General features: G+C 46.1%; 1 protein-coding gene across 1 annotated transcript in view; it reads right to left on the reverse strand.

Annotated features, from left to right (window-relative positions):
* oprl1 (opiate receptor-like 1) overlaps nucleotides 1–22,572 on the reverse strand; it is an 81,301-nt gene extending 58,729 nt beyond the window's left edge. Inside the window, exons 1-2 of the mRNA XM_080899174.1 lie at nucleotides 22,273–22,572; nucleotides 12,805–13,025 (exon numbers count right to left, since the gene is read on the reverse strand). Of these exons, the coding sequence (XP_080755300.1) occupies nucleotides 12,805–12,992 (188 nt within the window). The 5' untranslated portion in view covers nucleotides 12,993–13,025; nucleotides 22,273–22,572. The remainder of the gene's footprint in view (nucleotides 1–12,804; nucleotides 13,026–22,272) is intronic.
* Nucleotides 22,573–22,816: the final 244 nt, after the last annotated feature.

Below are 22,816 nucleotides of genomic sequence, written 5' to 3' on the forward strand. Positions count from 1 at the left end.
GACACGGTCACTGACACGGACACAGCCACTGACACGGTCACTGACACGGTTATGGACACGGTCACGGTCACTGACACGGACACAGTCACGGACACAGTCACTGACACGGTCACTGACACGGTCACGGACACAGTCACTGACACGGACACAGTCACGGACACAGTCACGGACACGGACACAGTCACTGACACGGTCACTGACACGGTTATGGACACGGTCACGGTCACTGACACGATCACGGACACGGTCACTGACACAGTCACTGACACGGTCACGGACACAGTCACTGACACGGACACAGTCACGGACACAGTCACGGACACGGTCACTGACACGGTTATGGACACGGTCACGGTCACTGACACGATCACGGACAGTCACGGACACAGTCACTGACACGGTCACTGACACGGTCACTGACACGGACACAGTCACTGACACGGTCACTGACACGGTCACGGACACAGTCACTGACACGGACACAGTCACGGACACAGTCACGGACACGGACACAGTCACTGACACGGTCACTGACACGGTTATGGACACGGTCACGGTCACTGACACGATCACGGACACAGTCACGGACACAGTCACTGACACGGTCACTGACATGGACACAGTCACTGACACGGTCACTGACACGGTCACGGACACAGTCACTGACACGGACACAGTCACGGACACAGTCACGGACACGGTCACTGACACGGTCGCGGACACAGTCACTGACACGGACACAGTCACTGACACGGTCACTGACACGGTCACGGACACAGTCACTGACACGGACACAGTCACGGACACAGTCACTGACACGGTTATGGACACGGTCACGGACACGGTCACGGTCACTGACACGGTCACTGACACGGTTATGGACACGGTCACGGTCACTGACACGGTCACGGACACGGTCATGGACACAGTCACTGACACGGACACAGTCACTGACACGGTTATGGACACGGTCACTGACACGGTCACTGACACGGTCATGGACACGGTCATGGACACAGTCACCGACACAGTCATGGACAGTCACTGACACAGTCACCGACAGTCACTGGCACAGTCATGGACAGTCACCGGCACAGTCACCGACAGTCACTGACACAGTCATGGACAGTCATGTCAGTGAGCAAGCAGGCAGCAGTACCTGCTGCACACCTGACGTCTGAACCGTAGCACCGACTTTATCGAACATTCAAACACAACAGAGGGATTTCTTATTCAAGGTGAATTAATTCATGTGCACTGATTATTCTCTAAGAGGAAAACATCACAGCCACCAAAAACCACACTGCTTATCTTAGCTTAGAAAGTTCATTACTTTTAGCAATTAATCAGCATAGAAATTGCAAATCTTTACATTTCTAATAGAAGCAGTGCGGTGAGTCCAGGTTAGAGCGCATCACACTGGCACTTTGAAACTGGTCGGTCGAGGTTTTGTAAGTGCCGGAACTCCTCCCAGCGTCTCTGCTTTATCTGTCACACCTGAACAGAGACACGCAAGTTTCTCTGCAGCAGCCATCAAAGGCGTCACTGTGATGTCACTTCACACAGCAGCAAGTTAGTAATTCAAATCAAACTTCTGAGAAAGCAAACCACTGGCCTGTCTTTTCTAGCCTGAATCCCCCCTCCCCCCACCCCCCCACCAACAGGAAGGGGGCTGGTTTATGAGCCGAGTGCAGCCAGACACCTGGGGGTAATACACCAGAATCCGATACACCAGGGCGCAATGTCCGGTCATCCGTGTTTTCTACACTCACTGCTGGAGCCTCATGTGGACATTAGAGGAACTGCAGCTTATGGTGCTTCAGTGTTTTTCAGTGAATCCAAATAAAAAAGTGGAATGAATAAACAGATTTCATGAACAAAGGTAGATTACAGAGCCTACGTGTCCTTCATTGTGTGGAGGAGAGCAAGCCATCCTGTAATGCAGCATTACAGATTTCCTAAACTTTCCTCTTTGTGCTTTTTCCTGTTTCAGTCTATTTTCTGTAAAAACTTCAAAAAAACAGCCGTGAGCTTGACCTCCACCTCCACACACCACCATCCCACTGCTGCACAGACTTTCCCTCAGATGATTGAAAACACAGACAAAGTGTTGGTTTTGGCCTTTGTGATGATAACGGTGAATGTAATCTGACAGAATGAAGCGCCGACTAATGGAGGTCAGACTCGACACAATGCGTGTGAATGCGTTTTCGTTTTTCTACGACTCTCAACGCAGAAAATCACACTTGGACCATCTGTGTGTAATTATCTATTCAGTCGGCTCCAAGCCTCCGAGCCAAAGCACGAACGTTTGATGTCTCTCTCCCTGCACGGACACTTTTGGATGTTATCCACAAACCACCAACCGACAGACACCTGCAGCCTGAAACCTTTCCAATCGTGGCTCACGATGAGTCTTTCTTCATTCGAATCACCTTTTCTTAGCTCACATTGTTTAATGGGTTTCCGTGAAGATGCTTAAACAGTTGTTAACACTGTTACAGATTGCATCGTCTGATCATTGCAGATGTACGAACCTCTGCTGGGCGTCAGGTCAGCTGAGAGAGCAACAATTATTCTCCATACCTGAGGCGACACATGCTGTGTAGGTGGTTACAACTAGCCCGCTAACTTACTCTGTGTTGGCTGGTACTGCAGAAAGTGAGCTCCTCATCTTTGCTCTGTGCCAGTGGAGGATTTACTGATGGATGGTTTCGCAGGAAGTTTGTATGGACTGTTGATACACAGACATTTTCAGAGCTTCAGGATTAACTGGACAAGAAGCAGATAACAGAAACGGTGTTGAACTGTTCAGCTTGTATTTGGCTGCCCATGACCACACTCAGCATGGAAACCAGAAGACCGTCCGAACAACACACACACACACACACACACACACACACACACACACACACACACACACACACACACACACACACACACACACACACACACACACATAGCAAGAGGTCCAAAGAGATGTAAGTAATGGCGGCCATCATTAGGCTGAAAACAAAAATAAGCCAATCAGAGCGGAGAAAGTTTAAAAGTGTCCAGATCATTGTTAAAAAGACGGGCCGCACTGAGCCGACCACAGAAGATATGATGTGCTTCTAAGTGAAGTCAGCTCTCACTCATACAGCAGCTGGACCTGTAGCTAGCAACACACTGTGCACACACTCAGACTGTGTGTTTGCTGGAGTTTGCTGAGCTAACAGAGACATCCTTGCTCACTAAGACTGGCTGTAGGGACATGGAACATCACTTCTCTGTTGGGAAAGGAGCCAAAGCTACTGCAGACCACAGAAGACGGCCATGAAAACAAACTTCACAGCAGCTAACTAGGTCAGAGACAGCCAGATCACTGTAAACATCTACGATCCAGAGTCGCCTTCATAGATGGAGATACAGAGCGTTTACAACCAAGTGCAAACCTCTGGTTACACTCCAGGATGGAACGCCTTGCAGAGGCTCGAGGAACCGAGGGGATGAATGACCCGACACGACCGTCTCACATACAGATGTGTTCAACAAGCGCAAAAGGATACAAGGTTCCAGTTATGATCTGGGAATCACTTCGAAGCCTGACTGCGTGTTCATCTGGGCGGTCTGGATCCATCAGCGCAGCTCAAACTACAGACTGGGACTAATCAGAGTCTGTGGTACCAAAGGCTCAGTCCACCACAGCAGACGAGCTGACAGACTGACCGCATGCTTTGTAAAGCTGGCTAGTAAATTCTTTCCACTTACACAAACGAAGGAGATCCACGATCCATTAGAATAGAATAGGATAGAATAAAATAGAATAGCCCTTTATTGTCATTGTACATATTACAGCATAATTATGGGTGCTCCACACCAACTGTGCAGGAATAAATAACTAACAGTAGAAATACATACGAAACAACAAAGAACAAAGGACCTGGTCTGAGTAGCCCTCACTCACATATGGACCCTACTCAGACCGTGCCTCAGGTTGGTGGACGTGGGTGTGGGGGGTAGTGTTTGGGGGAAGAAGCCCTAACCCCTGTGAGACAGGAGGATGTGGCGATGGCCTCCAGGGGTATCCTGGGTGGTGTTAATGACCTCTGTGCAGTACCAAGCACCATAGCATGCTCTCCTCCACCCTGTGAGGATTCTCTCCTGTAAGTTTTCTGGAAATAAAACTGCAGTCTTGTAAAGTCTGACTGCAGACTGAGTAATGCCAGCGTTGTGTGTGGGCTCAAAGGAAAAGCAGCAGCAGGCTGACTCTTTGCACATAGTTAGGCTGGTGAGCCTCAATCCTCCATTACTGCAGGATCACTGTTAACGTTGCTGTAATTTGATGTATAAATAAAATTGAACTGAACTGTCTTTAAACCTGAAACAATACTAAAATACTTTGATTACATGAAATGTGTTCTGTCATCACACCCACTACAGTAAAGCTCCCACAGACACTGAAAACATCTCATTATGTTCCTTTGAACACATCGTCCTGCGTTCAGGGTGCTGTCAGAGTGAAAACATGTCACAGCACTCCCCCGGAGCAGCTCCGTCACCATGAAGGCAGCACACACACATGCGCTGGAAATGACTCTACATGAAGTTATTGGAATAAATGTTTGAGAACGAGGAGCGAGGTTCTGTTCATGGTTATCAGACCAGCCTGAGCGATTCTCTGCCTGTGGCGCTCAGTCACTGCTGTCATGGCATTTAGCGATTTTCTACACTTTTTCTTACGTCTCGTCTCATGTTCAGCCGTAACGCACAGCAGCACGTTTGAAGGAAACCAGATGGCTCATACCACCTGTCAGCACGCGGATGACGTGAGGGGACCACCGACTCCTCTGTGTACCAAAGTGAAAGAAAAGACTCTGCTGCAACGGTCAGAGCGCAGAGCTGAGCCAACAAAAGGACCGTCCAGCTGGAGCTACAGGACTGCAGAAGCACTGCTTCTAAATGATGGTTTCACTTTTCATGAATAAACAGTGACATAGTGCTTCTTTTACCTGATTATAAGAATAGGCATCGTTTTAAGTGACAAATTTCAGTGTGGCGTCCTTCATCGTCTTTGTTAGTTTTGTGTCTGATGGTCAGCTTTCGTCTGAAAGCACGCCGCAATCTGGAGCTCTGATAGGAGGTTTGGTGCTTCTGGGTCACCTGACACCTGCGAAGCCCGTACCTTCCTTCAGACTGACAGTCCTCTCATCGTTTGAGGTTTCCTCCGAGGAGCATCGCCACGCTTACGTCTCTGAAGTGATGCAGCGGGCCGACAATGTCCTCGCTGTACAACACAGATCGGCCTGTTGTTATGGAAACAGGCTTCTTTTTTCCTACTAAAATCCCTTCGGGTAACACACAAGTAAAGAATAAAAGTGTTTGGTGTGAACACAGCTCCAGCCTGTCATCGCCAGGCTCCCTCTGCTCCTTGTCTGCAGGCAGGACGCCTTCCCTGCGGTCCTCTGCCTTTTCAGGCTGTGCAGCCAGCAGATGCTCGCAGGAATCTCTGCTCGTGGCCAAAAACACGTCTGACGCTGGAGTTAAAGCTCTGTTTCCACCTTTGTCTGACAGCACAGAGGGCTCAAAACAAAAAGCACCGTTTCCCGACAGACACAAAAGCTCATTTAATGCTGCTCGACGGCTCTTCCTCTGTGCCTTTTATCCTTTTATGTTTTTGTTTACAAGGAAGAGCTAAATTAGATGCCGCTGGCTGCTTCCATCTGTCATTAACCCCACCATTTAAATGATCAAATGTTAGCTTTTTCTTCCACCTCCTTGCCATTAAAAAGGTTGCTGTTGGAGCAAACCTCCACCTCTCTGTTACATCTGCATATCACATATTCCTCACACAGTTTTAGGTTTTCTCTGACTCTGATCAGAGACAGATCCTTAAGTAGAGCAACCTTGGTTTATTTGCTACTGCCAAAGGACAAGGATCAGCACCAGACCTGATGACAGACAAATAAATATTCAGCAGATGAGTTTGGATGTCCTTGACTTGGTAAAAGGCAGCACAGGGCTGCTGCTCTTATTTCTGTAGTGTTCATGTGCACAAAACCCAGAAGACCTCAAATTCAGTATATTCAGCATTCAGACAGGAAGCCTTAACTGTTCTGATTTTTTAAATATTTCTAAAATGAACAGGGAGCCAATAACGAGAGGTTATAAAGACTTTAACTGATCAAGCACACACATCCATACATATGCAATAATACTAAGTGCAATAATCCTTTCTGTCATCGTTGTATTTTTACTCAGTTGTATATAGTATTTGCATTTGTATTCTATTTTTATCTTATTGTATATTTATTTTATTTTATTCTACTGTATATAGTATTTTATTTTATTCTATTCTGTACAGTTGTGTACTGTATTTATTCTTATTGTATTCTAATTTTTGCCTCATAACTTTTGCACTGTCCACTTCCTGCTGTGACAAAACAAATTTCCCACGTGTGGGACTAATAAAGGTTATCTTATCTTATCTTATCTTATTTACAGGAATGATGTCATTCGAGCATCGAGCCTTATCAGCAGACTCTGTTTTCACTGATATCCAATCAGCTTGAGCCTGGTTTCCTGAGACACACTGTGTCCTTTATACAAACAAACGGACATCTGAGGCCATTAACGCTCGGACAGGAGGCAATATCAATGGCTGCCATGTGAGTTTTATAAAAAGATTCCATGTTGGTCCTCCTTTCTTCTCGAGGTGTTCCAGCAAAAACACTCCTCATTGATCTCGCTGCTCACTGACGTTTCATGTTCACAAAGTATTTATATTTCTCTAACAAAGTCCTTTCTGCTCGTCTCTGACCCACGGGGTGAGGCTGGTAACCTCCTGGAGTTCATGCACACATGACTAACTTTGTTACCTCAAGGTCAAAGTGAAGACTGGCTTTTAATTTCAAAATAAATCTTCACTTTTAATGCATATTGTGGAAGGTCCAAAACTAATCATGCAGATATTGGATTTATAGAGGCGTGCATATTTTATGAATATGCCAACATAGCATCCATTTTCTAAAGCTCTCTGGGTCAGGGCAGCAGTCAAAGCACAGACCTCCCTCTCTCCGGGTACCTACTCCACCTCTTCCCAAGTCATCTGATATAATAGTGTGCTCAGGGTATGCCCTGGGGCTCCTCACAGTAAATATCCCTGAAACACTTCCTGGTCAGATGCCTGAACCACCTCTGCTGGCTCCTGTCAATGTGGAGGAGTAGTGGCTCCACTTTGAGCTTGAGCTCCTCACCCCATCTCTGACCTAGACTACCAGCAGAGGAACCTCACGCCTGCAGTTTCTACCATCAGCTAATTCTTCAGACACTACCCACAGGAAAGGGTGGGAATGCAGGTCAACTGGAAAAGCAATCTTTCACACCCGGCTTTCACACACAGCTCTTTGGAGAAGAGTGCCTGGTTAAAGAACACAGGGTTGTTGCTGTAGACCAGGGGTGTCAAACCCCAGCCCTCGAGGGCCGTTGTTCTGGACCTTTTACATGTGTCCCTGCTGCAACACACCTGGTTACAATTAGTAGGTCATTAGCAAGACCTGACTGCATACTGAGGTGCCATACACGAGTAAACTTGGAAAAATGTAACTAAATGTAAGTGTTCTGAAAAAAAGAGTACTTTTATTGGACCATGCTGATTGTGAGCTGCTGTAACATGAATCAAATGGCAGCCACCTCGGCATGCAGTCAGGTCTTGCTGAAGCAGCAGGGACACATAGAAAAGTTTCAGGACACCGGCCCTCGAGGACACTCCTGCTGTAGAAGATCAGTGCTCTGCAGGTCAGGCAGCAGTCAACCCTCGCTTAGTAGAACTGGCTTTAGGGATGTGCATGAGGTCCCCAGTAGATATAATTGGAACCAGTCTTCTGGAGAGGACATGGACTATCCAGAAGACTGGTTCCACTCTGGAGTTACCCTCGGAGAGTATCCCTATGGCTCTGTGTCAGTATGTCGGGGTTTTCCCACAGTGGACGAGAGGATGGCCTTTGTTCAGAGTGCCCAGACTTCTTGGAGTCCCTGAGTGGGTCCTGGAAAAAGCCCCATAAGGCAATGGCACCAGGACACTCAGGTGAAGATAGGAGCAGAGCTGATCACCACCTGGTGGTGACACTTGGTACACCCATAAATCAAAGGCATCACCTCCAACCAGCTGCAGGCTGGTTGTGCTGGACATTTCTTCCTGCTAAGAGGGAGTTTTTCCCTCCTCACTGTCACCGAGTGTTTACTCACAGGGGCTCATATAATTGTTATTTTTTCTGTACTACTGTAGGGTCTGTAAACAAAAATAAGCTGTGATAAGCTCTTGATATATAAATAAAACTGAAGTGGATGTGATTGTTTGTCATTGTTGTCCATTGTTGGTTTTTCACTGCTGCATTTTGTATTTGTTGTGTTTAAATCTGTTGCAGGCAGAGAGGGTACAAATCCACAGTTTGGAGGTGTCTCTAGTAAACCACCTCTTTGTGTTTTCAGTACTGATGTCGGTTCTGCCTTTGGAGCTTCGATTTCCTTTATCTGTAGCGGTGGGGTTGCTCCAGCTGATGGAATCCATCTGTCTCTCTCTGTTTGGGAATAAATAACAAAGGGAGCAACACACAGTACAAATCCCCCTGACCCCCCACCCACACCCCCACAGCCGCCCTGTTTCAAAAACCTACCGTTCATCAGCGGGGAGACTGTGGACCATTGGCTGGTCAAACTGCTCAGTTAGGTTATAGAGTAGGTTTGAGAGTAATGGTCTTTTAGCTTAATACAGAACAGTAACCCTCATCAGTCTTGTTTGGGAGTGATGAACTCTACTCACCGATGCCATAAACCGGGCACGGACGCCAAACGACATCTCGAGCATAAACGAGCAATGCGACTGATGCCCCAGGCAGAAAACGAGCCAGAGGATCGGAACGTCTCTGCACATGCCTTAAACAATGTCAAAGGTATGAACTGCCACCACCTCAAGGGAGACAACAGAAACTAAGGCTACGTCCACACGTACATGGGTTTTCCGTTTTCGTTTTAAAAAATAATCCCGTCCACACGTAAACGCAGAAAAGAAGGAAAACGCTGCTAGGAACATGCCAAAGCAACAGGTGGCAATATATTCCTAACCGTGTAGAAATGTTGGCCAATCAGAAGTCTAGAAGCCTTGGTGGGAAATAGTAAACAAGGATGGGGCATAGAAGCAGAACCGAGTCGTATGTGTGGAGGGACAGTAACTGTGTGTATATGTAAGCATTTAAACACTGCAGAGAGAACAATTAACAGTAACAGTATTGTAGAAATTCATTTCACCGAAACAACGTGGCGCACAGTGTGACCTCAAAAAAGGCGCACATATTTGACACTGCGTTTTCTCCGTTTTCTCGTCCACACGTAAATGCAAAAACTGAGTTTTCAAAAATATCCACCCTGGCCGGAGTTTTTAAAAATCTCCGTTTTCAGTGACCGAAAACGCCATTTACGTGTGGACGGGAGGTGCAAACGCATAGAAAAATCTGCGTTTTCAAAAATACCCGGGTACGTGTGGAAGTAGCCCAAGTTTTGCTGTTTTTATCTTCACTGCAGATCCAATGAGCCCCCTGAAATGTTGTCCATTTCCTGGATCAGGTGCTGCTTTGCGTCCTCCAGTGAAACCAGTGTAAGGAAAAGCATGTGGGAGCACAACACCAGAGGACTGGGATCCACGTCTGTTTACACCAGCAACCTAAAAGATTACTGATCCACAAAGAACTCCTCCAATGCTAACCCGTCCTCAGTATCAGAGCACCACCTTCAGGGGAAGCAGGGACAGCAGGTCCAAACCTGGACCAGAACGGGACTGCACGTGGATCATCTCCAGGCAGGAGTGGAAGAAACTACCTGCAGTGGTGCTTTACAGCATTTACAGCCTGCTCATCATTAATGTTTTGTAATTCATCTTATTTTCAATTACATGAAATTATTTTTCAAATGTTTTGTTTTTCCTCATGTTTGAAACGTGAAACGCATGACAGGAAACTCTGTGGTAAATAACCCGGATTATTTTCTCTCATCAATTACACAACTTCATACATGAGTGCTGCTTTGCTGCAGGGTAAACTTGCACACACACATCAGAAACACAAACAAACAGCAGCTGCCCGGTGGGCAGATACGCCAACCGTCAGAACGTCTGTGAGTCCACCTACGCCACATTCAGTCAAATCACACACACACACACACAGTGCATGCTGATAGTGCAGATTAGGGCTAGGAGCGATATGGCCTAAAATCCATATCGCGGTATAATTTCAAGCACGTGCGGTAACAATATACATCACGATATATTCCTTTCTTCTGTCTACTGTAAGGCACACTTAAAATCCTTTAATTTTCTCAAAAATCGAGAGTGTGCCTTATGTATGAATTCTGGTTGTGCTTACTGACCTCGAACCGATTTGGGCAGAAATCTGTTAAAAATGTTTTGGTACAACTTTGGTAAGCCACACTGCTTGATGGATTGTCAGAGCATTACGGCTGCCGTAGGGAGGAGCTTCGCGGAGTAATCTGGGTCCGAAACTCCGTCCACTTCAGGTCCCAAAGTCAAACGAACACAGAGTTAAAAACGGTCTAAATTCTTTCATCTTTAATAAAATCATCAGCGTTGCTGCTTTATCGGGTGTAACAATTAAGTTTAACATCCATGAAAACAGAATTTATTAAATTTAACGGAGTTAGAAGTTAACAGGAAGTTAGCGCGCTAGCTTCCACCTAAACATTTCATACCATGTTCTGACTGGCTGTAGCTCAGGTGGCAGAGCAGGTCAGCCACTAATCAGAAGGTCGGTGGTTCGATCCCAGGCTGCCTCCTGGCTGCATGCCAAATATCCTTGGGCAAGATACTAACCCCATGTTTGCCTACTGGTGGTGGTCAGAGGGCCCGGTGGCGCCAGTGTCCGGCAGCCTCGCCTCTGTCAGTGCGCCCCAGGGTGGCTGTGGCTACAATGTAGCTTGCCATCGCCAGTGTGTGAATGTGTGTGTGAATGGGTGAATGACTGAATGTAGTGTAAAGCGCTTTGGGGTCCTATGGACTAGAAAAGCGCTATACAAATGCAGGCCATTTACCATTTCTGAAACTAATTCAAACGTACAGCTCTGTTATCACTTCCAACATAAATGAAGACAGAAAACTAAACAGCAGTGGCGTATGCAGGGTTACTGAAGTTGGGCTAGCTGGTACATAATGTTGTGCTACGTGATTGCTAGCGACACAGCTATGTTAGCATAACATTAGCACAGTGAAGCTGGAGGATGAACGCTAACTTTTTTTTCCACTTGATAAAAGTTAACGTGAGGGATTCTGGTGGTTAAGGACAAATGCAATCGCATAGCAGGATGCTATACACGGGCCAAACTTCAGTCAGGAGAACAACTGAGATTATTCATCCACAATACGAGGTTAGTTATTAATATACTGCAACAACATGGGAATAGAGCAGCTGCGAGAGAATTCAACATTAATGAATCAATGTTACCTAAGTGGAGGAAGCGCAGTTTTTGGCTTTCCCCATATTTCAAAAGTGCTTCAAGTCTTTGCTGTGACTGTCGCCCGCCATAATTTGCAGATGATAATGGTTGTAGCCGCTGAGATGCTTTCGATCAAAACAGGCGCAGCTTGATGACATCATCAACATGCGGTAGAGCGGTAGAGTCAAAATCTCTATCGTTGGCCAAATTTATATAGTTTCTATCGTATATCGTTTATATCGCCCACCCCTAGTGCAGATCTCCTGCAGCAGTTCAGTGTGATGCTTCTAAATGACTGTAATCTCTGGTTACCCAGTTATGCTCAGTCACTCACAGAAAACAAGGCCTGATTGGAGCTTTAGAGGTACAGCAGCCTCAGAGGATCTACGGTTGTGCCTCTGACAGGAACTACTCACGTCACAGAGGCCGGTCTGAACCTTGGCTTTACTGCTTTAATACAAAACTGGAGAAAAAGTGCAAAATGAAGTAGAGTCTGATGCTGGTGTAGGACGTCATTAAACACAGCATGGTGTTACGGAGTGCTCAGAGCTTTTATCTATGTCGTGTTTGCTCCTTGGGCTAACTCAGAGACTGATACTGAGACTGGATCCAGATCAGTTAGTGACTCTTTATTGGAGACGTCGAGATGAGCCTTTTATAATTTCATGATACGGTGGTGTTTTTATTTGTCACACTGAAATGTTTCAGCTCATCCAACAAATTCAAATATTCGACAAAGATAACACAAGGGAACACAAAATGCAGTTTCTAAATAAAGATATTTATTATTGAAGGAAAACACATCCAAACCTACACAGCCCTGTGTGAAAACGTACATAGTCCTACACCTAATGAGTGGTTGAGACGCCCTTATCAGCAATCACAGCTGGATGTGTCATGTAAACCTGTCCAGATCACCAACAAAGCGAGCCAATCATCTCCACGGCAGTGAAGCCAAAGGAAAAGACAGCTCTTACTTTATAAACCTGCCTTTTAAATCTCTCATCATGTAAAAGTATTCTCTAATAAAAACTGTTTTAGCTTATCTGCGCAGCTTTGTAGTACTCGGGTCCAAAAGTTTCTCAAAAGTACGAAGGACTCCAGCTCAGAAAGGATGAAAGAGATTTTATTAAATGAGTGTTAAAACTGAAAATGAATAAAACATCTCCCAGCCAGCACACTGATGAATAACCCTCGAGGACAACCTTTTCTTTGTTGAAGCTGAATTATTTCTGTCAAAGCATCAGATCATAGAAGAAGTATCTGACTGCACTGCTATAGAGTCATATCCACCACAGCTTCAGTGTGAGGAGGTGTGTATCTTACCTTATGATGACATACATGACGAGGAAGTTTCCCACCAGACCAATGATGCACACGATCATGTAGACGACCACGATGGTGACCTTCACCCCCATTGGCAGGTAGTCGGTGTCATTTTGAGGGTAACTGAAGTTGTTCGGAAAGAATGATAAATTGTACGGCGGCAGCGCGAAGTCTTCAGGGTAGTCCATGTTTAGCTGAGATCGAAGAAATTTTTACGCTCACTGTAAAGGAAAAAAGAAATGTGGTTAAACACTGTAACATACAAAAATGTGATGGAGCATTTTTACGAGCTCTCACTTTTTAAGTTTACTCAAAAACGCCAAAACAATCATTAAAAAATGTGTTTGCCGGTCCTGTACAAAGGTTTGTAGTTACTGATTTATAAAATCAATAGATCAATCGCCCCATTTTAATTTGATTTCGAAGTGGGGTGACACGTGTGGTTGGAAAAAGACATTGATTGGCCATTTCAACCAGTCGTGTACACTAAAAAGTGTATTGTTCCTCTGCCCACTCTATCGAGGATGCAGCAGGTGGTGCCAAGGATCCCAGAGAAAATGGCCTGTATTTGTATAGCGCTTTACTAGTCCTTACAGACCCCAAAGCGCTTTACACAACCAGTCATCCACACATTCACACACTGATGATGGCAGCCACATTGCAGGCACAGCCACCCTGGGGCGCACTGACAGAGGCGAGAACAGGTGTTTGCGTCACAAAATAAATGCAGGTTTTTACGCAGGAATCTAGTGGATCTATCAACATACTGCCTTCCTGCAAAAGAGCACCATTGCTGGCCTAGATTCTGGTCTCAGTGAAGATTAAAGATAAGAAATACTTTCCAATGTTTACTTTAAGTCAGTGTTTTGTTTGTTATGGAGCAAATTGGCTGAGATTTCAAACTGAGCTTCATTATTTTATTTCACTTTAATGTTTTGCTCTATCCGTTGATAGACGTGAAAATAAACGTTTATTACAATCATGACCCCCTATGAGCAAGCACGTTGGCGACAGTGGGAAGGAAAAACTCCCTTTTAACAAGAAGAAACCTCCAGCAGAAACAGGCTCAGGGAGGGGCGGGACCATCTGCTGCGAGCCGGGTGAGAGAACATGAAGGCACTGAAATGTGAGAAAGGGCGTGGCAGTAAGGCAAAGATGGATGAACCAGAGGGCGAAGACATCGATCTTTCTGGATCAGTGCAGTGGCAAGAGAAAGCAGAGGTTTCTACTGCAGTTCTACAGGAGAACGGGTTTCTGCATTTACGGGAAAAGTCGATGTTGTTCTGTAGTGTTTAAAAACCCATGCACCCACGCAGACATCCTGTCTTCTCCACAACGCCCCCCCTGTTGAAACAGCTCACCTCGGAGGGTCCAGCAGGGAAGCGGTCTTACTCAGCCGGCTCCTTTTGAAGTCTGCCACTTAAGGCACAAACAAAGATGATCCTCAGCAGAGAGTTTCTGGGCTAATTAGCACGATTCGTCTCAACTTTTATCCTCATCAGATGATGATGATGATGATGTATGGTCCTTGATCCCACTTCTAACTGATCTAACAGCAGGTATGTGGTAAGCAGCGATTACTTAGAGTGCCACCAGACTGACTTTGCCTCGCCTCTGTCAGTGCACCCCAGGGCAGCTGTGGCTACAATGTAGCTTGCTATCACCAGTGTGTGAATGTGTGTGAATGGGTGAATGACTGAATGTAGTGTAAAGCGCTTTGGGGTCCTATGGACTAGAAAAGCGCTATACAAATGCAGGCCATTTACCATTTACTTTGAGCTGTTGAGCTGAGCACAGGGCATTCGCTGCTTCATCAAACTGAGACTGCAGCGACGCAGCTGCAGGCCTAAAGGTCTGAGGCTGCAACCCGGAGAGCCGCTCCGCCTGGTCTGGGAGAAAAATCGCTGATGGCGGCCTTTGGTGCTGAGCAGTGAGTCGCTACATGTAACGGAAATATACCTGCATGCACACGGACAGCTGAAACACCCACTTGGGCTTCAAACCTCGCGGCGCTGTGGAGCGCAGCGATAGGGGACCTCTGTTAACTGCCTTCATACTAACTTTCTAATATGATCCGAATATGACAACAATTACCTCCAAATGTATGTTTGAATCTTCAGCGACAGGCTGTTCAACCCACAGCTGAACATCACACTGCTGCAATACAATCTGTTACTTATCAAGAATGTAGGTTTATATGCAAATCAATCTCTATAAGAAAAAACTATCAAATGATCGAAGTGAGTTTAAGGCTCTCCATAATTCAGTTTGCATTTGTCCTGCTGTGTTGTGTTGCAGCCTTTATGGTGATCATGAATGACATCTATGAGCCAGTCCACAGGAAGCCTGAATGACAGAGGACTCATCTCTGCAGCAACGAGACCAAAGATCAGTGAAAGTGAGTGTTTTATAAAGTATGAGCCAGCTCTTTGTCCACATGTGAGTTTGCTTTAACATTTGTGATGAGGTCAAGTAACACAGGATGATACTGTTTTAGTCCACCATCACATTATGACTGTTAGGATGGGTGCAGAGGAGGGCACAAATCTGCATGTGTGCAACAATGAAAACAGGAAATACGACACAATCATGTAACAAGGTTGGAGGGAAAAAAGACCAAGTATACACAAGAACATGTCTCAACTCTGTATATTTTTATATATTTTTATTTATTGCTTACTCTATTTAATTTGTAAAATATGTGTACACACACACACACACACACGTAGAAAAATATTTAGTATACACATCCAGGAATGCATATACCATTATATATTGGACATATATTTATTAGTTTCAGATGTAGCCATTCTTGTATTTTGCTTGTTTACATTATTGTATTTTGCACAACTCTGTTGCTTGTGAAGCTCGCACACAAGAATTTCACTCACATGTGCTGTACCAATGTACCTGCACATGTGATGTGACAATAAAAGTGATTTGATTTGATTTGATTTGAATGTGTATGAAACACTAAAAACCTAAAAACCTTAGAAATAGGAACCATCTTATCTTAATGACCTTGTAGTACCATATCACCCTATTAGAGCACTTCGCTCTCGCTCTGCAGGCCTACTTGTTGTTCCTAGAGTATTTAAAAGTAGAATGGGAGGCAGAGCCTTCAGTTTTCAGGCCCCTCTTCTGTGGAACCAGCTTCCAGTTTGGATTCAGGAGACAGACACTATCTCTACTTTCAAGATTAGGCTTCAAACTTTCCTTTTTGCTAAAGCATATAGTTAGGGCTGGACCAGGTGGGTCACCAGGTCCAGCCCTAACTATATGCTCCCTTAGTTATGCTGCAATAGACAGAGGCTGCCGGGGGTTTCCCATGATGCATTGTGTTTTTCCTTTCCAGTCACCTTTCTCACTCTCTAAGGTTACGTTCACGCTGCAGGTCTTAATGCTCAATTCCAATTTTTTAATCAAATCAGATTTTTTTGTCTGCTCGTTCACACTACAAATAAAATGCGACAGCAAACGCGCTCTAGTGTGAACGCTCAAAGCGGCCGCATGCGCAAAAGAAGACGTCACACACAACGCGCTCTGTTTAGACCCAGACCAACAGTATTGTTTGACTGATGGCCCTTAATATAAAGACTTAGGACTTTACATTTCCCAATTTTTGCTTTAAGTTATTTTGTTATTTACATAATAATGTAAATAACCTAAAAATGATCCTTACTGCTGTTTTAGAGGAGCGGTGCTTCAAAGGATAGTTGCAGATTTCTGTCAGAATCTGCAGGTTATACAGCACAAAGAAAATGTTCATGTTGTCTTCCCAACAGTTTCACTGACATCTACACTGGATGGCCAGGAAGCGTTCACGATGTCTTCTTGGGCGCTTCTCCGGCGCTGATAATTGGCGTCTGTCTTGTGTCAGTGACGTAAAAGACAGATTTAATGCGACGTGACCATCAAACAGCAGTCGCTTTCTAAAACATCAGATATGTATCGGATTCAGGACCACATACGAAAGTGACCCAGGTCGGATTTGAAAATATCGGATTTGTGCCGTTCACACTGTCAGACCGTGATCGGATATGGGTCGCAGAGGGTCAAAAAAGTCGGATTTGATGCACTTTCGCCTGCAGTGTGAACGTAGCCTATGTGTTAACAGACCTCTCTGCATTGAATCATATCTGTTATTAATCTTTGTCTCTCTTCCACAGCATGTCTTTATCCTGTCTTCCTTCTCTCATCCCAACCAATCACAGCAGATGGCCCCGCTCCTCCCTGAGCCTGGTTCTGCTGGAGGTTTCTTCCTGTTAAAAGGGAGTTTTTCCTTCCCACTGTCGCCAAAGTGCTTGCTCATAGGGGGTCATATGATTGTTGGGTTTGTCTCTGTATCTATTATTGTACGATCTACTGTACAATATAAAGCGCCTTGAGGTCACTGTTGTTGTGATTTGATGCTGTATAAATAAGGCTACGTCCACACGTACACGGGTATTTTTGAAAACGGAGATTTTCCGTTTTCATTTTTTTAAATCCCGTCCACATGTAAACGCTAAAAATGAAATGTTGGCCAATCAGAAGTCTAGAAGCCTGGCAGGGAAAGACTAAACAGGGTTTTGTACCCTCACAAAACATGAAGTACTTCTGAAAGTTTGTGTTTTTCTGGAAAGGCAGATAATTTTGTGTTACTTCTCAGGTGCCTTCATCATTTCCAACGTTAATAACTTAAGACAGTATTTTGGACTCACAACTTAGGAAAGAACAAAGTGCATACAGCATGCATAAATCTAAACTTTAAATTAAAAAGTTAATCTATTCAAATATTTGGGTTGTGTCTGTTGAATGAAAGCTCACTCTGACGCCTCTGTCTGTGTAAATGGAGGGACAGTAAGTGTGTAAGAGCTGCAGACAGTCAGATTAACAGCAACAGTATTTTGTCTCTATCCACCATTGTAGAAATCTCATGTAAACAATAACGTGGCGCACAGCGTGACGTCAAAAACGGCGCACACCTTTGAGGTTGCGTGAATAAATCTGTTTTCCTCGTCCACACGTAAACGCAAAAACGGAGTTTTCAAAAATCTCAGTTTTCAGTGATGGAAAAAGGTGCAAACACATAGAAAAATCTGTGTTTTCAAAAATACCGTGTACATGTGAGCGTAGCCTAAAGCTGAAATGAAATGAAAACGCACACAGAGGACACAAGATTCTGTATACATGTAAGATGCAGGAAGGAGGAGCTGAAGCAGATAATCACAAGAAAAGAAAAACAAAAACAGAAATGACAGAAACCAACAAACCAAAAGCACACAGGTCCTGAAAATCCAACAGAGCTGTGTCCTGTGGAGGTAACAGGAAGGACCGGAGGACGCCACCAGACACATCCTGGACTCAGAAGGCCTCATCGTCTGCTCTGACACAGGCTGCAATCCAACACATACATATAGAGAGAGCTGGGATGTGTGTGTGGGGCGTAAACACAGTGTCCACCATAATAAAGCAACACGTGTGTTACACGTCCACCGTGGCGTTACTGTACAGGCTGCTTCACCGCAACACGCCGGCATGCAGTTGCAGCAGCAATACATCACACTGCCGCCATAAAGCGGCGCCTGTCTCTGCATACTCATGAATATTCATCGAATCCCCGCAGCAGCAACTCGCCGCGGCTCCCCGAGGGTCCTGCCAGCCTTCATATACGGGCCTCCGACTGCAGAGCGTGTGTGCCATAGCTGTGATTAATAAGCAGTTAAAGTTGAAGTCCGCAGTGTGTCCATGTAAGGCTGCGATGCCACACTGGGTGGGCCACTCTGTGCCACAAACAGCACAAGTGAGCACATCGAGGAGCTGTAATGAAAGGAACGAGGCACTGAACACATCTATGTATGTGGTACTTATTTAAAACAGGAGCTAACTGGTGGAGATGTGGATGGTGGTCCGGTTCCATCAGCAAACCGAGCTCCACGGGAATGAGAATCGAGAAGGAGTGGCGGTTCAGTCTTAGGCTGCTCCAGACTGCATGCCAGATATCTTTGGGCAGGACACTAAGCCTGAGTTGATTTCAGATGCTAGATCAAATGTTAGATAAAAAAGCACTTGTACAAAGTGCTTTGACTGCTTAGGTAAAGCAGAAATATACGTCCATGTACCATTAGCTAACATTGGCACACGGCTTGGTCCAGTTTTAGAAAGCTTCAGTTTAGAGCGAATAATGAGAAGGTCACTGCACCTTTAAATCTTGATTCCTTTCAGTCTACTTTTAGTGCATAAGAGCCCAGTGTTTTTTTCATGCCTCTGTGTGTTTATTTGGAGAAAGTGAGGCCCGAGACTAAATATGACGGGAAAGCTCGAAGAAGGACGGGTGGATTGTGAAAATGTAAACAGACAGAAGAAGGCAGCTTCCTCTAAATCTCAGAGGAAACAGGTAACACAAACAGCTGTTAATACGTCCAAACAGGTGAGGCGAACTGTGGAGGAAGAGGAGACGCACCCCTGCAGAACACACAAAGAGCTGCGGTCCTTCAGCAATGAGCCCGCACGTGTGCGCCACACAGGCTGATATCCAGCTGCAGATCTGCTGCTTTCCTTTAAAGGTCTGCAGGCGGGGAGCGTGCTCGCGCAGACGTACAGCTGCACGCAGAGACGGCAGGTCTACGGCTGCTGAGCAGGTCCGACTGCAAACACGCCGTTCGGTTACTGTTTGGATCCGAGCGATGATTCATTACTCCACACATCTCTGCACCGCCGTGTGCTAAACATGCTTCATCTTTATCAGCATTAAAGCCTCAGCTCATCCCATCCAGCAAAGAGGCACAGATGACACTGAACAACAGCTTCTCTGAATTCAGAGGAGTGATCCAAACGCTCCGAGGAGCTTAAAAGTTTGGCCTGTCTCCAGTTCAGGAATATCTCGTTGTGCACCTCTGGACAGTTTCCGATTTTTTCAGACCTCTCAGAGGATTTACTGTAGTCCGTGTGCTCGTCCTTTCTGTGGTGTGCTGGGATCAGTTTTCATGTTCAGAAAGTGGACGAAAAGGTTTCCTGCACACACTTCGTGCTGTTACAGGAAAACACCCGATGGGATTTGTGGCGCGCTGCCTTCAGGTTCCAGAGGGGATCCTTCACCTAACATTTAGTTTAAGATGTAAAATCTCAGCGTTCAGACTGACATGGAGAGCTCTGCCATCTCATGTAACCATGGTGACTGAGCTTGGTCTGTGTTCAGTCACTGAACGCTGCATTAATTCTAAGTTTGTGGTTAATCTCAGACGTGGCTGCTTTAACTGCACAGGACCAGGACCCCTGACCTGAGTTTATGTCCATGTGAGGATTTTCATTCTAAAAAGCTTTAAAAGAAAACCAGCAGGACTGCTTTGAGTTTCTTAATCCAGGCTTTAAGTTATGACGTATGAATCCTGCTTCCGGGTCCAAACTATCCATCCATCCATCCATTTCCTTTCGCTTATCCGGGGCCGGGTCACAGGGGCAGCAGCCCAAGCAGAGAAGCCCAGACCTCCCTCTCCCCAGCCACCTCCTCCAGCTTATCCGAGGGAATGCCAAGGCGTTCCTTGGTCTACCGTTCCAGGGTTACCGGGGCCCCGCCCTGGAGCCAAGCCCGGGGAGGGTGCCCGAGGGCGAGGTCTGGTGGCTGGGCCTTAGTCCATGGGGCCCGGCCGGGCACAGCCCGAAAAAGGGACATGGACCCATCTTCCTGCAGGCCCACCACCCGCAGGAGGCACCGTAGGGGTCGGGCGCAATGTGAGTCGGGCGGCGGCCAGGAGTGGGTCCAATCTGCTCTGCGTTTATTAAGGCTGTTGTGTTTTTTAACATGTTTTAATGTTTTGTAAGTTGTTCTATTTAATCTCCACAAGCCCCTAAAAACAGTCAATGATTACTGTCGGCCTCTCTCAGTTTTTATTACCACTGTTTATTTTAAAGCTCAGTTTTTAAGACCCTCCACTGTAACTACACATCATTATATAGCAGCTAGCCCAACTTCAGTAACCCTACAAACTTCACTGCTGTTTAGTTTTGTGTCTTCATTTATGTTGGAAGTGATAGCAGAGCTGTACGTTTGAATTTTTCAGAAATCTCTCAGTCAGAACATGCTATATCATGTTTAGGTGAAAGCTAGCGAGCTAACTCCCTGCTAACTTCTAACTCTGTTAAATATAATAAATCCTGTTTTCATGGATGCCTGGATGTTAAACTTCATTGTTACACCTGGTAAAGCAGCAACGCTGACCATTTTATTAAAGAATGATGCCGCAGTGTTCGTTTGACTTTGGGACCTGAAGCGGAATTTGGACCCAGACGTGGTTAATGACGTCAGACTTAAAGACCGGATACGTTTCATCCCAGAGAGTCTCAGATTTAAGCCCTGTTGGGACTCCTCTCTTTGGGACGTGGATCAAGCTGCGCCTCATCACATGAGCCATGGTGTGAAAACAGGTGTTGATCACTATCAGCAGAGGTTTCAGGTGAACCCATTGTGATGGCTTGCCTCACCCTATCATGTGACCTAATGAGGTCAGCTGACACAAGATGTGAGGGGGTTTGAGGCACCTGGGAAGGATTACATATGGCTGGTGTCGTAAGCCCCGCCCTCTGTCCAGTCACTGGAGTACCATGACCTGAATGATCGGGAACCTAAACGTCGTTGATTCAAAGCATTTATTTATTGAACTACCTTTCACTGAACGCCAAACTTTAGTCCAAACAGACGTCAAAGTTCAGCTTTATGAAACTGATGTGAGAGCAGACTGACTGCTTTAAGATGAAAATAGGACTTTTACTTTGAAAATCAATGTTTACAGAGCTCGTTTCCTTCAGGATTTCTCTCTTAAACAGCTGCAACAGTTCGTGCATGCCTTCCTCAGGTCTGAACACGATGCTAGCTAACATTACTGCCGTCATCGTTTTATTTCTCTTATTTCATCAAACGCAGCCGCTCTCTGCGCAGGATCGACTGACACGATTAAACTGAAGTCACTTCCTGTTTTTAACCTTGACTTATTACTGCAGGTACTTTCAGTTTTTTGACTGGTTTTGTTTTTAAATTTTCTAGAAATGGGGTCTTAAAGTCAGGCGGTGACCCCCTAATGGGCCCTGGAGGTACTGCAGGAGGGCACTGTGATGACCACGTGACCATGTGTGTTCTCTGTGATAGGCTGGACTGAACATGAGCACATGAAGAGCAGAAGGGCGGAAGTTAGGAAGAACCGGTCCAAAGTTCGGGACTGCAGCTGTGCAGGAACCCGCCCTGCTTCAGCGCACGCACGTGGACGAGCCGAGCACCCAAATGCAGCACCGGGACAGGCCCGTCACGGGTCCGAGTGTACCTTAACGCGCGACACACCGGGCGCGCGTGCACGCACTCACGCATACACCTTAGAACCACTGCGTCGCGCACGCGCGGTGTTCGCTGACATGCACACGAAACAAAGACGGACACGCGCATCACCCACATGTCGGCGAGTACACGGATGACTGCAGCAGGCTGCGCGCACTCACCTCCAAGTTGTTGTTCGTCTCCGCGTCGATGCGCGCTCACGGCTCCGGTCCTCCGAGCTGAGTCCGAGCTCCGGCAGCGCGAACACTCCGAACCGAACCTCCAGAACCTCCAGGATCCACGCGGATCCACGCGAACTGCAGCGGGACAAAGAGCCGAGACAGAAGCTTCACCTCCAGCATCCGCGGCACCAACAAAAGGAGGAGGAGGAGAGGAGGAGGGGTCTGAGAGATGAAGATACTGCCTCTCTCTCTGTGATCGATCAGGGTGTGATTACCCCCCCCCCAACACAGACACACAAACAGGCACATACACACGGACTTCTTTTGCACATTTGAAACACCAGTAAAATCTGTGTGTGTGTCTGTGTGTGTGTGTGCGTGTGTCTGTCTGTGTGTGTGTGAGTGTGTGTGTGTGTCTGTCTGTATGTGTGTGTGTGTGTGTGCGTGTGTCTGTCTGTCTGTGCACGTGTGTCTGTCTGTGTGTGTGTGAGTGTGTGTGTGTCTGTCTGTATGTGTGTGTGTGTGTGTGTGTCTGTCTGTCTGT

Source organism: Rhamphochromis sp. 'chilingali' (genome assembly GCF_963969265.1).
Source record: "Rhamphochromis sp. 'chilingali' genome assembly, chromosome: 12".
Lineage (NCBI taxonomy): Eukaryota > Metazoa > Chordata > Actinopteri > Cichliformes > Cichlidae > Rhamphochromis > Rhamphochromis sp. 'chilingali'.